This window comes from Bufo gargarizans, chromosome 3, assembly GCF_014858855.1.
Source record: "Bufo gargarizans isolate SCDJY-AF-19 chromosome 3, ASM1485885v1, whole genome shotgun sequence".
NCBI lineage: Eukaryota > Metazoa > Chordata > Amphibia > Anura > Bufonidae > Bufo > Bufo gargarizans.
In genome coordinates this window covers 392674650-392690144 of record NC_058082.1, presented here as the reverse complement: position 1 = coordinate 392690144, position 15495 = coordinate 392674650, and the positions used below count along the sequence as shown (strand labels likewise).

The following is a 15495-nucleotide window of genomic DNA, read 5'->3' as shown; positions in this document are numbered from 1 at the left end:
TCAAAAAGTACAATATGTGACGAAAAAACTGTCTCAGAACGGCCTGGGTAAGTCAAAGCGTTTTAAAGTTATCAGCACTTAAAGTGACATTGGTCAGATTTGCAAAAAACGGCCAAGTCCTTAAGGTGAAATAGGGCTGAGTCCTTAAGGAGTAAAAAAAAAAAAGTTAGCCTACATGTTTTTTGTTTTTTTTTTGCTGGACTTTGTAGGATGGAAAAACATAGTACAATACACTTTGCCATCCTGCAAAGTCCTCAAAAAAAAAAATTAAAAAATATTTTTATACAATGGAACTGGTGCTGGGTGTCTCAGTATGGCATCTGTTGTGTATGTTGATCGTATGACAAAAACCTAGCCTTATATGCCCAATCCAGCACTTCCGTTATTTTCGTTGTTCTGCTCCATTAGATGAGAAGAATAACAGAATTAAATACCGCTGGTGTGATGGTGCCTAAGAGGTGAGTATTTATGCAGGGAACCATTACTTGTCTAACAGCAGGCAATCATAGCCAAGTGATAAAGTCTAGTCCAATATGTTGGATCTTCCCTATACTTTATCACTTGGCTATAATAGCCTGTCTGCATTCACTACATACTGCACCACATACATGTGTGGTATGTGTGTGTGGTGCAGCTTGTGATGTGTATGGTGCAGTGTAACGAAATCTAGGGGAGACCCTCCACATTCTCAGAGGAAGCCCCCATTTAGCACTGGCCTGCTAAAGGCAAACCATTTAGGCATCCTAATGAAGACCTGGGAGGGGGATACTTAAAATGCATAGCCACCCTAGACATGTGGGCTGCTAGACCAGTGGGTGGTCTATCCCATCCAGTAGATGAATGAAATAATATCAGAATCCTTAACTTTGTCCTCATGGCACCCACAGACTCAGAACCCTAATAATTGTGTTCAGCCTGACATGGGCTTCGGGCAGAGTCTATACACGCCATACTGGACAGGACGCATTTCTCAGTATTCAGGATTTGGCCTTCTGGAAATCGTAACTCAATCATATTTGGTGACTGTATGACCGTGACGAAGCGACTCAGATTATGGGATCATACCTGTATCCGCAGATCCCTGTCATACAGCGAGGAATCGCAGTGATTCATATTGCCACCTCAGTCAGTCTTCTGAGAAGGTGGGACAGAAACCTGAATAATATCAGATGGCCGGACCAAAAGGAGGGAGGTTCCCTCACAGCCCACCCTTCGGCTGAGGGGGGGGGGATAAAAATGGGTGTTTGGGAACAGGTAATTGTCAGCCATTTTGGGGATCCGCATAGTTTGGAGTTACTGCCCATATCTTCAGCTGTCCCCACAGACGGAATATAACTGCTTCATCTCAGTAAGCCAATATTCTGTATTTTACCCCTTTTATTTTATCTGTTTTACGGCATTGTTATTGTATGTATATTTTTCTTTTATCTGACACTTTTTTTGTATTGAACTGCACTATTGTGTATTAAATAAAAAAATGCATAAGTCCCTTCCTTGTGGTCTTATAGAACTTGCTCTTTCGGAGGGAATAACATTACTAGTAGTGTTTCAGAGGATTTTAGGTCCCATATAATAGATAGGCCCCTATTGCCTTATAGTATAGGTACAATAAGTTTACATTACATGTATTTTGCTGCCGCTTATCTGGACATCAAGTGACATCTACTATCCTATATGATGATCTAATGTCTTACTGTACTTATTGTACATTGTCTTTTTATATGAAACTATGTTCTCTAACATATTTGTCTAAATTTATACCAGGCCGTGATCAAGGTCTAGTATTGACCGAAACGGTGGCCAGTGGCTAAATATTTGGGATCGACCGATATAGATTTTTTTAGGGCCGATACTGATAATTTGTGAACTTTCAGGCCGATAGCCGATAATTTATACCGATATTCTGGGAATTTTTATTTTTGAAAAAATAAAAAATTCCCACAAATCTGTTGAAAATGTTTATTGTTAATGTATAGCTTGTTTTTTTTGTAAATCTTTCTTTTTCATTTATACTTAATATTTTTGTGTTTTATTTTTGTAACTTTTTATTTTTTTACTAACTTTTAGCCCCCTTAGGGACTAGAACCCTTGTCCTATTCACCCTGATAGAGATCTATCAGGGTGAATAGGAGCTCACACTGTCCCTGCTGCTCTGTGCTTTGTGCACACAGCAGCATGGAGCTTACTATGGCAGCCAGGGCTTCAATAGCGTCCTGGCTGCCATGGTAACCGATCGGAGCCCCAGCATTACACTGCTGGGGCTCCGATTGGAGGAGGAGGGGAGAGGGTATCCTGTGGAGGGGCGCACTGCGCCACCAATGTTTTTAATACTGGGGTGGGGGGGCGCACTGCGCCACCAATGTTTTTAATACTGGGGTGGGGGGACGCACTGCGCCACCAATGCTTAATACTAGGGGGGAGGGGGGGCGCACTGCACCACCAATGTCTTATACTGGGGTTGGGGGGGGGGGCGCACTGCGCCACCAATGAAGATTAAAGGGGTTGTCCAAGTTATATTTATTGATGACCTATCCCCAGGATAGGTCATCAATATCAGATCGGCGGGGGTCCGACACCCGGCACCCCTTCCGATCAGCTGTTTGAAGAGGAGACTCGCACGGTGTCAGTGCTGCCTCCTCTTCACTGTTTACCTTCTAGCCATTGCATCTGCAGTGGTGAGCAGGTGTAATTACACCCAAGCCTTCCTATTGAAATGAATGGGATGGCTTGGGTGTAATTACACCTGCTCACCACTGCAGATGCAACGGCTAGAAGGTAAGCAGTGAAGAGGAGGCAGCGCTAACACCGTGCGAGTCTCCTCTTCAAACAGCTAATCGGAGGGGGTGCCCGGTGTCGGACCCCCGCCGATCTGATATCCAGGGGATAGGTCATCAATAAATACAACTTGGACAACCCCTTTAATCTCTAATTTATTCATATACAGGAGGCGGGAGCTGCAGAATCACATAGCCGGCTCCCGACCTCTATGAGCAGTAGCTGCGAACCGCGGCACCTGAGGGGTTAACTACCGCAGATCGCAGCTACCGCTCATAGAGGTCGGGAGCCGGCTAGGTCATTCTGCAGCTCCCGCCTTCCTGTATATGAATAAATGAGAGATGAAGCTTCATTGGTGGCGCAGTGGCCATAGCTCCTCCCCTCCTCTTGTCCCCTGTCCTTTCATTGGCGGCAGCAGCACAGGGGGAGGAGACACTGCTTCCTTCTCCTCTGTGCTGCTAAGGGGAACACGGAGAGCGCTGACAGCAGCGCGATCTGTGTTCCCAATAAGTTATCGTAATATCGGCAAAATAAATGCTGATAGCGTTCAAAATCCGGAATATCGGCCGATAATATCGGTAAATCCGATAATCGGTCGATCCCTACTAAATATTATTCCCTGGATGGATAAATAAAAAAATAATAAAAATAACTTTAATAATAATAAGCATTTAATGCAATAGCAACTTGAGTTCTGTGGTTTTCTCTTCTACTTCCATGAACTTTGCATACCACTGAGCACCACCTTCACCACAGAGGTGTGCCGTTCAACTTTCTCCTCATATTGGTCCCATCAGTCAGACCCCCCCCCCATCAGTCAGACACGTATCACCTGTCGTGTCAGAGCTGTTTTATCTTTAGTTATCCTCTATCCATGGTATCGGGGATAATTAAGTGATCCATGGGGGTCTGAGCGCTGGAATCCCCACTGCCAGGTCAAGCTTATGCCGTGCCTCTCAATCGATTCTCTATGGGGTCGCTGGAGATGGCGGGGTGCAGTGTGCAGTGCTGGCTATTTCCAGTGGTCCCAAAGAGAATAAATGGAGCAGCAGGGCATATGTGTGGCCTGCCACTCCATCAAAAAGGGGGAACAGGAACAGTTCCTGGGATCAGAGAGGGGGTCGCTGAATCGGACCCCAGTAATCATATTGTTATGCCCTTTGTTGTGGAGAGGATAACTTGAAAACCTGGACAATGCCTTTTAAATCCTCCACCACTCCACCATGTAAACCATTTGTGTCAATACTGGAGAATGTGACGCACTGTGCAGAAGTCATAAGTCCAACCCCCTTTGAAGGTCATAACCTTTAACAAAGCTCAAGCACTAGAGGAGCAACTTGAGCAAAGGCCACCAAAGGACGGTCATAACTGAAACAGAGGCATTAGTCGCCTGAGGCAGGGTAATAGTGGTGATCCTGGAGAAGAGGCATTAGGGGGCAACTGGAAAAGAGGCAATATTAGGGGTGCATTTAGAGTGGGGGCATTGGGGGGCATCTGGAGCTTTGGCACTAATGGGGGGCATCTGGAGCTTTGGCACTAATGGGGGTGCACCTAAAGCAGACGCATTGTGGGGACCTAGGGCAGAGTCCCCCCAATGCCACTCTGAACTCTGCAGAGAGCAGCACACATACACAGATCTGAGTCTGCTATAAACAAATCTCCCTATTTCCTCCTTAGTCTCCTACAACACACTACTATCACACACCTGAGAATTAAGCCCAGCACGCCAGAGAAGTCCTCTTCTCCAGCAACCCCAGTTTTCTGACTGCAGGGATGTCACGAGGATGGCCAGACATGTTCTCTCCTCCTTCACTGCCGGCAGCCCAGGAAGCTTAGAAGATACTGCAGAGCCTCCTGTACAATTTACACCAGTAGGAAGCTGCATCACTATGCGATACTGCCACCTAGTGGCTAGAATAATTATCTCTCCTGAGAAACAAGAGACATAACTACCCCTCAGTCTTATCTCCGGGTGCAAGAGACTGGGGGCCTACCGAGGAATCGCCCACCTCCCCGGTTGGCCAGTCTGAGCCTGGTTGTTATGTATGAGGGAAACAAAAGCAGACCCTCTGCTAATCACAGTCAACCCCATTATTTGTGGGTCTATACTTTTTCAAGTAGCTTGTAGCTCTCTGCATATCAGGTCACCTACTTGTGTGTTTGTTGGTGCAATGTATTAATATTGTCATTTTTCATTTTGTAGATGACTGTGGAGAAAGTGCAAGGAATCAGCCGCCTGGAACAGCTGTGTGAGGAATTTTTGGAAGAGGAGAGGGTACAGGAGCTCAAGCAAGAAAAGAAGCGTCAGAAAAAGAAGAACAGGAGAAAAAATAAATGTGTTTGCACTATACCCGTATCAGCTGACATTAAGGAGTTGTCAGTTGAAAGTGAAAAGGATGTAAGTAATTTAGTTACATTACTAATTTTGCTTGTAGCTTGTCTCTAAATGAGCTGTAAGACTTGATCTTCAAAAAATGCTTTGCCTGGTCTTATTCACTGTTGCTCATAATTTTCTCTCTACGATTTACTGACCCCTTGGCCAACGAGCAATAACCTTTTAAGGTTTGTCCACATGACGGGCCTTTTCTGCTGCAGAATCCACATTAAAAACACCATCAACTGTTTCCCATTGACTTCATTGTAAAAAAAAAAATTCACCATCTGCACACAATGTAAAATGGAAGGTTTTTTTTCAGTAGCTAATTTAAAAAAAGCTTCAGACTTCATATGTTACTATTTTAAAGCAGATTTGATTGTGAATTTCATAGAAATCGGCGGCAAAGCAGAAAAATCTTGCTCAAAACTCTAAAACTCTTGACCCCAGCAAGTGCTTTCCCTTAAGGTCCATTCACACGTCCGTTGTTTCTTTCCTGATCTGTTCCGTTTTTTCAGGAACAGATCTGGACCAGATCTGGACCCATTTATTTTCAATGGGTCCTGAAAAAAAACGGACAGCACAATGTCAGATTTTTTTCAGGACCCATTGAAAATGAATGGGTCCAGATCTGGTCCAGATCTGTTCCTGAAAAAACGGAACAGATCAGGAAAGAAACAACGGACGTGTGAATGGACCCTTAGACTGTCTATATTCCTAAGGAATGTGATCATAGTGCTAGATTGGTCATAGAGGGGTAATTTATTGGGAGAACATCTATAAAACTAAACACCATTATATCGCAGTATTCACTGAGGAAAATAAACTGTCAGATGACATGCATAATGTGAAAATAAACTTCCCATTTAAAGTGTCCTGTCTGACCCAGGAAGAAGTACATCAGCAACGTAAAAAGATTAAAATAGACAAATCGCCAGGACCGGATGGCATACACCCCCGTATCCTAAGGGAATTAAGTAATGTCATAGCCAGACCCTTATTTCTGATATTTGCAGACTCTATACTGACAGGGAATGTCCTACAGGATTGGCGCATGGAAAATGTGGTGCCAATATTCAAAAAGGGTAAACAGAGCCTCGAAACTATAGGCCGGTAAGTTTAACATCTGTTGTGGGCAAACTGTTTGAAGGTTTTCTGAGAGATGCTATCTTAGCGCATCTCAACGGAAATAAGCAAATAACGCCATATCAGCATGTCTTCGTGAGGGATTGGTCATGCCAAACTAATTTAATCAGTTTCTATGAGGAGACTTGACTTTCTATGAGGAGTTCTAGACTTGACAGCGGCGAATCAGTGGATGTCGTATATGTGGACTTCTCCAAAGCATTTGACACTGTACCACATAACAGGTTAGTACATAAAATGAGAATGCTCGGACTGGGAGAAAACGTCTGTATGTGGGTAAGTAACTGGCTCAGTGATAGAAAACAGAGGGTGGTTATTTACGGTACACACTCAGATTGGGTCACTGTCACTATTGGAGTACCTCAGGGGTCAGTATTGGGCCCTATTCTCTTCACTTCAATATATTTAGTAATGATCTTGTAGAAGGCTTGCATAGTAAAGTATCAATTTTCGCAGATGACACTAAACTGTGTAAAGTAATTTACACTGATGAGGACAGTATACTACTACAGAGGGATCTGGATAGATTGGAGGCTTGGGCAGATAAGTGGCAGATGAGGTTTAACACTGACAAATGTAAAGTTATGCACATGGGAAGGAATAATGCAAGTCACCCGTACATACTAAATGGTAAAACACTCGGTAACACTGACATGGAAACAGATCTAGGAATTTTAATAAACAGCAAACTAAGCTGCAAAAAACAGTGTCTGGAAGCTGCTGCCAAGGCCAATAAGATAATGGGTTGCATCAGAAGGGGCATAGATGCCCGTGATAAGAACATAGTCCTACCACTTTACAAATCACTAGTCAGATCACACATGGAGTATTGTGTACAGTTCTGGGCTCCTGTAAACAAGGCAGACATAGCAGAGCTGGAAGAGGTCCAGAGGAGGGCAACTAAAGTAATAACTGGAATGGGGCAACTACAGAAAAAAGACTACTGAGGGGGGTCTATCCCATCATCTATTTATGCCCAGAACTGTGACTCTGACGAGGGGACATCCTCTGCGTCTGGAGGAAAGAAGGTTTGTACACAAACATAGAAAAGGAGTCTTTACGGTAAGAGCAGTGAGACTATGGAACTCTCTGCCTGAGGAGGTGGTGATGGTGAGTACAATAAAGGAATTCAAGAGGGGCCTGGATGTATTTCTGGAGCGTAATAATATTACAGGCTATAGCTTCTAAAGAGGGGTCGTTGATCCAGGGAGTTATGATTGCCTGATTGGAGTAGGGAAGGAATTTTTTATTCCCCTAAAGTGGGGAAAATTGGCTTCTACCTCACAGGGTTTTTTTTTTGCTTTCCTCTTTTTGCCTTCCTCTGGATCAACTTGCAGGATAACAGGCCGAACTGAATGGACAAATGTCTTTTTTTGGCCTTATGTACTATGTTACTTATGTTAGATCGGTGAATATGCAGGGGGTATGTACCGGGGAAACAGGAGGAAAAATTGAAGCTGCACAATTATGCTTAGGGAAAGCTGGGTTCTGTTCAATGCAATGTAGACTTGGGCTACTTTCACACTTGCGGCAGAGTGATCCGGCAAGCAGTTCCGTCACCGGCACTGCCTGCCAGATCAGTCTTTCCGGTGTCATCTGTAAAAACGGATATGGCATTGTGGTATTTTGAATGCCTAATACATTCCTATGGAAAAAAAAAAATCTGCATTCGGCATTCAGACAAGTGTTCAGTTTTTTTTTGGTCCGGAGATAAAACCGCATGCTGTGGTATTATCTCCGTCCTGAACAGCCCAAAAGACTGAACTGAAGACATCCTGATGCCTCCTGAACGGATTGCTCTCCATTCAGAATGCATTAGGATAAAACTGATCCTTTTTTTTCCGATATAGAGCCCCTAGACGGAACTCTATGCCGGAAAAGAAAAACGCTACTGTGAAAGTACCCTTACCAGTATGAAGAGAGGACAGAAGCATGTTATACAAATGCCATCTTTACCTGTCGGGCTTAGACGATATGGCGCTTCAACCCATGGTGCTTTCACTCATGCTTGACCCCAGAGATCTATGAAAGTCTGATCTTCACTACACGTAGTTGCGGAGTGTATCATGGCATTGTGCGTGTCTTTAAAAGATATCGACATTATCCCCCATAACAGTGACCGCTATAGTACCCTGTTCCTTTAACAGTGAACTCCACAGTCCTCCCCACCTTAACGCCGCCCCCCCCTCCGCCACTTTAACCACTTCAGCCCCCCTAGCTTAAACACCCTTGATGACCAGACCACTTTTTACAATTCTGCACTACACTACTTTCACAGTTTATTGCTCGGTCATGCAACTTACCACCCAAATGAATTTTACCTCCTTTTCTTCTCACTAATAGAGGTTTCATTTGGTGGTATTTCATTGCTGCTGACATTTTTACTTTTTTTTTGTTATTAATCGAAATTTAACGAAATTTTTGCAAAAAAAAAATGTTTCACTTTCAGTTGTAAATTTTTTTTAAAAAAACAACATCCATATATAAATTCTCAAAATTTATTGTTCTACATGTCTGATAAAAAAAAAAAAATGGGTAAAAAAAATGGTTTGGGTAAAAAAAAAAGGTTTGGGTAAAAGTTATAGCGTTTACAAACTATGGTACAAAAATGTGAATTTCCGCTTTTTGAAGCAGCTCTGACTTTCTGAGCACCTGTCATGTTTCTTGAGTTTCTACAATGCCCAGACAGTAGAAAAACCCCACAAATAACCCCATTTCGGAAAGTCGACACCCTAAGGTATTCGCTGATGGGCATAGTGAGTTCATAGAACTTTTTATTTTTTGTCACAAGTTAGCGGAAAATGATGAATTTCTTTTATTTTTTTCTTACAAACTCTCATATTCCACTAACTTGTGACAAAATATAAAAACTTCCATGAACTCACTATGCCCATCATGAAATACCTTGGGGTGTCTTCTTTCCAAAATGGGGTCACTTGTGGGGTAGTTATACTGCCCTGGCATTTTATGGGCCCATATGCGTGCAAAGTAGTTTGAAATCAAAATCTGTAAAATATGTCCGGTGAAATCCAAAAGGTGCTCTTTGGAATGTGGGCCACTTTGCCCACCTAGGCTGCAAAAAAGTGTCACATGTGGTATCGCCGTACTCAGGAGAACTCGGGGAATGTGTTTTGGGGTGTCATTTTACATATACCCATGCTGGGTGAGATAAATATCTTGGTCAAATGCTAACTTTGTATTAAAAAAAATGGGAAAAGTTGTCTGTTGCCGAGATATTTCTCTCACTCAGCATGGGTATATGTAAAATGACACCCCAAAAGATATTCCCCAACTTCTCCTGAGTACGGCGATACCACATGTGACACTTTTTTGCAGCCTAGGTTGGCAAAGGGGCCCACATTCCAAAGAGCACCTTTCGGATTTCACCGGCCATTTTTTACAGATTTTGATTTCAAACTACTTTGCACGCCTTTGGGCCCCTAAAATGCCAGGGCAGTACAACTACCCCACAAGTGACCCCATTTTGGAAAGACACCCCAAGGTATTTCGTGATGGGCATAGTGAGTTCATGGAAGTTTTTATTTTTTGTCACAAGTTAGTGGAATATGAGACTTTGTAAGAAAAAATAAAATAAAATAAAAAATCATCATTTTCCACTAACTTGTGACAAAAAAAATAATAATTCTAGGAACTCGCCATGCCCCTCACGGAATACCTTGGGGTGTCTTATTTCCAAAATGGGTTTCACTTGTGGGGTAGTTATACTGCCCTGGCATTTTAGGGGCCCAAATGCATGAGAAGTAGTTTGAAATCAAAATCTGTAAAAAAAAATGCCCTGTGAAATCCGAAAGGTGCTCTTTGGAATGTGGGCCCATTTGCCCACCTAGGCTGCAAAAAAGTGTCACACATATGGTATCGCCGTACTCGGGAGAAGTTGGGGAATGTGTTTTGGGGTGTTTTTTTACATATACCCATGCTGGGTGAAAGAAATATCTCGGCAAAAGACAACTTTTCCCATTTTTTTTTTTTATACAAAGTTGGCATTTGACCAAGATATTTATCTCACCCAGCATGGGTATATGTAAAATGACACCCCAAAACACATTCCCTAACTTCTCCGGAGTACAGCGATACCACATGTGTGACACTTTTCTGCAGCCCTAATGCGCAAAGAGGCCCAAATTCCTTTTAGGAGGGCATTTTTAGACATTTGGATCCCAGACTTCTTCTCACGCTTCAGGGCCCCTAAAAAGCCAGGGCAGTATAAATACCCCACATGTGATCCCATTTTGGAAAGAAGACACCCCAAGGTATTCAATGAGGGGCATGGCGAGTTCATGATTTTTTTATTATTTTTTTGGCACAAGTTAGCAGAATTTTTTTTATTTATTTATTTTTTTCAGTCTCCCTTTCCGCTAACTTGGGACAAAAATTTCAATCTTTCATGGACTCAATATCCCCTCACGGAATACCTTGGGGTGTCTTCTTTCCGAAATGGGGTCACATGTGGGGTATTCATTCTGCCCTGGCATTTTAGGGGCCCTAAAGCGTGAGAAGAAGTCTGGAATATAAATGTTTAAAAAATGTTACGCATTTGTGTTCCGTGAGGGGTATGGTGAGTTCATGTGAGATTTTATTTTTTGACACAAGTTAGTGGAATATGAGACTTTGTAACAAAAAACAAACAAAAAATATCAATTTCCGCTAACTTGTGCTAAAAAAATGTGTGAATGGAGCCTTACAGGGGGGTGATCAGGGAGTCTATATGGGGTGATCACCCCCCTGTAAGGCTCCATTCAGACGTCCGTATGTGTTTTGCGGATCCGATCCATTGATGCGTGGATCCGCAAAACACATACGGACGTCTCAATGGAGCCTTACAGGGGGGTGATCATCCCATATAGACTCCCTGATCACCCCCCTGTAAGGCTCCATTCAACGTCCGTATGTGTTTTGCGGATCCGATCCATGGATGCGTGGATCCGTAAAACACATACGGGCGTCTGAATGGAGCCTTACGGGACGGGGGTGATCAATGACAGGGGGTTATCAGGGAGTGTATATGGGGTGATCACCCCCCTATCATTGATCACCCCCCTGTAAGGCTCCATTCAGACGTCCGTATGTGTTTTGCGGATCCGATCCATGGATGCGTGGATCTGCAAAACACATACGGACCTCTGAATGGAGCCTTACAGGGGGGTGATCAATGACAGGGTAGTGATCAGGGAGTCTACAGGCCCTTCTAAAAAAATTAGCATATTGTGATAAAGTTCATTATTTTCTGTAATTTACTGATAAACATTAGACTTTCATATATTTTAGATTCATTACACACAACTGAAGTAGTTCAAGCCTTTTATTGTTTTAATATTGATGATTTTGGCATACAGCTCATGAAAACCAGAAATTCCTATATAAAAAAATTAGCATATTTCATCCTACCAATAAAAGAAAAGTGTTTTTAATTCAAAAAACGTCAACCTTCAAATAATTAAGTTCAGTTATGCACTCGATACTTGGTCGGGAATCCTTTTGCAGAAATGACTGCTTCAATGCGGTGTGGCATGGAGGCAATCAGCCTGTGGCACTGCTGAGGTGTTATGGAGGCCCAGGATGCTTTGATTGCGGCCTTAAGCTCATCCAGATTGTTGGGTCTTGCGTCTCTCAACTTTCTCTTCCCAATATCCCACAGATTCTCTATGGGGTTCAGGTCAGGAGAGTTGGCAGGCCAATTGAGCACAGTAATACCATTGTCAGTAAACCATTTACCAGCGGTTTTGGCACTGTGAGCAGGTGCCAGGTTGTGCTGAAAAATGAAATCTTCATCTCCATAAAGCTTTTCAGCAGATGGAAGCATGAAGTGCTCCAAAATCTCCTGATGGCTAGCTGCATTGACCCTGCCCTTGATAAAACACAGTGGACCAACACCAGCAGCTGACATGGCACCCCAGACCATCACTGACTGTGGGTACTTGACACTGGACTTCAGGCATTTTGGCATTTCCCTCTCCCCAGTCTTCCTCCAGACTTGGGCACCTTGATTTCCGAATGACATGCAAAATTTGCTTTCATCCGAAAAAAGAGACCACTGAGCAACAGTCCAGTGCTGCTTCTCTGTAGCCCAGGTCAGGCGCTTCTGCCGCTGTTTCTGGTTCAAAAGTGGCTTGACCTGGGGAATGCGGCACCTGTAGCCCATTTCCTGCACACACCTGTACGCGGTGGCTCTGGATGTTTCTATTCCAGACTCAGTCCACTGCTTCTGCAGGTCCCCCAAGGTCTGGAATCGGTCCTTCTCCACAATCTTCCTCAGGGTCCGGTCACCTCTTCTCATTGTGCAGCGTTTTCTGCCACACTTTTTCCTTCCCACAGACTTCCCACTGAGGTGCCTTGATACAGCACTCTGGGAACAGCCTATTCGTTCAGAAATTTCTTTCTGTGTCTTACCCTCTTGCTTGAGGGTGTCAATGATGGCCTTCTGGACAGCAGTCAGGTCGGCAGTCTTACCCATGATTGCGGTATTGAGTAAAGAACCAGGCTGGGAGTTTTTAAAAGCCTCAGGAATCTTTTGCAGGTGTTTAGAGTTAATTAGTTGATTCAGATGATTAGGTTAATAGCTAGTTTAGAGAACCTTTTCATGATATGCTAATTTTTTTAGATAGGAATTTTGGGTTTTCATGAGCTGTATGCCAAAATCATCAATATTAAAGGGATTCTGTCACCTCCCATAACCCAAAATCCGATTTTAAAGCAGCCATGAAGCACAGCTTACCTTGATTAGGCTGTGCTCTTGTATCTTGTAATCCGTCCAGTAGTTTCTGTAAAAAACGACTTTTATTGATATGCAAATGAGCCCTGAATGTGCCCAGAGGGGCGTTTTGTTCTTCTTAGAGAGCCCAGTACCGCCCCTCTTACAGTGCCCAGCCCGCCTTCCTTGCACTGTCTAACCGCCCCCCAGCCTGCCACAGCCTCTCCTCCCTCTCCTCCCCCTCCCTCATGGCCGAACGAACTCTCGCACAGGCTCAGTACCCACTGAGGGCTGCGCCTGTGCGATCAGCAGGAGACTGAGGGCAGGAGCTTCATCCTCGTCACTGGGCATGCGCCGAGCCCAGTGACGTCCGTTTCTCGCTCTTCCCTCAGTCAGCCTGGTAGGAAGCGCAGAGGATAGCCGATCGCTGCTGCACCCTGCGCTTTCTCCAGCCTGCCTGCCACAGTGAAGCCAGCCAGCGATTTCTTTCCCCACAGTCTCCTGCTGATCGCACAGGCGCAGCCCTCAGTGGGTACTGCGCCTGTGCGAGAGTTCGTTCGGCCGTGAGGGAGGGGGAGGAGAGGGAGGAGAGGCTGTGGCAGGCTGGGGGCGGTTAGACAGTGCAAGGAAGGCGGGCTGGGCACTGTAAGAGGGGCGGTACTGGGCTCTCTAAGAGGAACAAAACGCCCCTCTGGGCACATTCAGGGCTCATTTGCATATCCATAAAAGTCGTTTTTTACAGAAACTACTGGACGGATTACAAGATAAAAGAGCACAGCCTAATCAAGGTAAGCTGTGCTGCATGGCTGCTTTAAAATCGGATTTTGGGTTAGGGGAGGTGACAGAATCCCTTTAAAACAATAAAAGAATTGAACTACTTTAGTTGTGTGTAATGAATCTAAAATATATGAAAGTCTAATGTTTATCAGTACATTACAGATGAACTTTATCACAATATGCTATTTTTTTTTAGAAGGACCTGTATATGGGCTGATCACCCCCCTGTAAGGCTCCATTCAGACGTCCGTATGTGTTTTGCGGCTCCGATCCATAGATGCTTGGATCCGTAAAACACATACGGACATCTGAATGGAGCCTGACAGGGGGGTGATCAATGACAGGGAGTGTATATGAGGTGATCACCCCCCTGTCATTGATCACCCCCCTTTAAGGCTCCATTCAGACGTCCGTATGTGTTTTGCGGATCCGATCCATTGATGCGTGGATCCATGAATACATACGGACATCTGAATGGAGCCTTACAGGGGGGTGATCAATGACAGGGGGCTGATCAGGGGTTCATAATGGGCTAATAAGTGACAGGGGGGTGTGGTGTGTAGTGTAGTGGTGGTTGGTACTACTTTACTGAGCTGCCTGTGTCCTCTGGTGGTCGATCCAAGCAAAAGGGACCACCAGAGGACCAGGTAGCAGGTATATTAGACGCTGTTAGGGATTAAAAAAATCGTATCTACAGCCTGCCAGAGAACGATCGCCGCTGGCAGGCTGTAGATCCAGTCTCTTACATTCCGATCCTGTGAACGCGCACGCCTGTGTGCGCGCGTTCACAGGAAATATCGCCTCTCGCGAGATGACGCACTGATGCGTCCAGGAGGAATGAATCGACCGCCTCCAGGACGCATCCGTGCGTAGGCGGTCCTGGAGCGGTTAAAATGGGACCTCCACAGCAGCCAATCCCCTTAACGTTGACCTTCACAGCACCCCAGTCCTTTACAGTGACCTCCTCAGGGGCCCACCCCCGTGACAGTGGCCTCCACAGTACCCCGCAGCCTTAACAGTGTCCTCACAGTACCCTGCTGCCTTAACAGTGATCTCCACAGCGCCCTGCCCCTTTAATGCTGGGGCTACACAATGACGTGTCGTGCAACATTTTGTTTCAACAATTTTTGATTTTTAGGTTATGGTGTCGCACTGCAACATGTGACATGCTGCGACACAACAGTTGCAAAAAATCCATCATAGATGGGTTTTTCTGCGACTGTTGCATCGCAGCATGTCACAGTACAACACCATAGACTATCATTATAAAAGTTGTCGTGCGACATATGTAGTGTAGTTGTGCGACTTATTGTCGTTGTGTAGCCCTAGCCTAAAGCTGACCTACAACACTGAAGAAAAATGGCTGGGTTGTTATGGAAACCTGGAGTAAAACTGTGTATGTGGAGACAAAGGGCCTAAGAGCTTCTATTGGCTGATAAGGGACATATGACCGTGTGCATGGCAGTTGGGATATGAAGAGAGACTTCCAGGCTTGTGTTGGCTAATGCAGGTCATTTTTGGGGAATATCTCAGGAACAGTACATCCTAGAGAGCTGTGACCCCCACAAGACTTATTTCCAGGTAGCAAGGGATGTGTATACCAAGTTTAGTTTAAATCGATGGTTGCGTGATCACAGAACATACATGCACATACAGGTGTGCAAAATAAAGCTCAATATCCTTCTAATAGCTTCTATTTCCATACACACAAATG

The 15495-nt window shown here is 44.5% G+C and overlaps 1 protein-coding gene across 2 annotated transcripts in view; it reads left to right on the top strand.

Moving 5' to 3' along the window:
* Positions 1–15495, top strand: part of GGNBP2 (gametogenetin binding protein 2) — a 333171-nt gene that overhangs the window by 226935 nt on the left and 90741 nt on the right. For both annotated transcript variants that reach the window (XM_044288263.1, XM_044288262.1), the window contains exon 8: positions 4979–5173. In XM_044288263.1, the coding sequence (XP_044144198.1) occupies positions 4979–5173 (195 nt within the window). The remainder of the gene's footprint in view (positions 1–4978; positions 5174–15495) is intronic.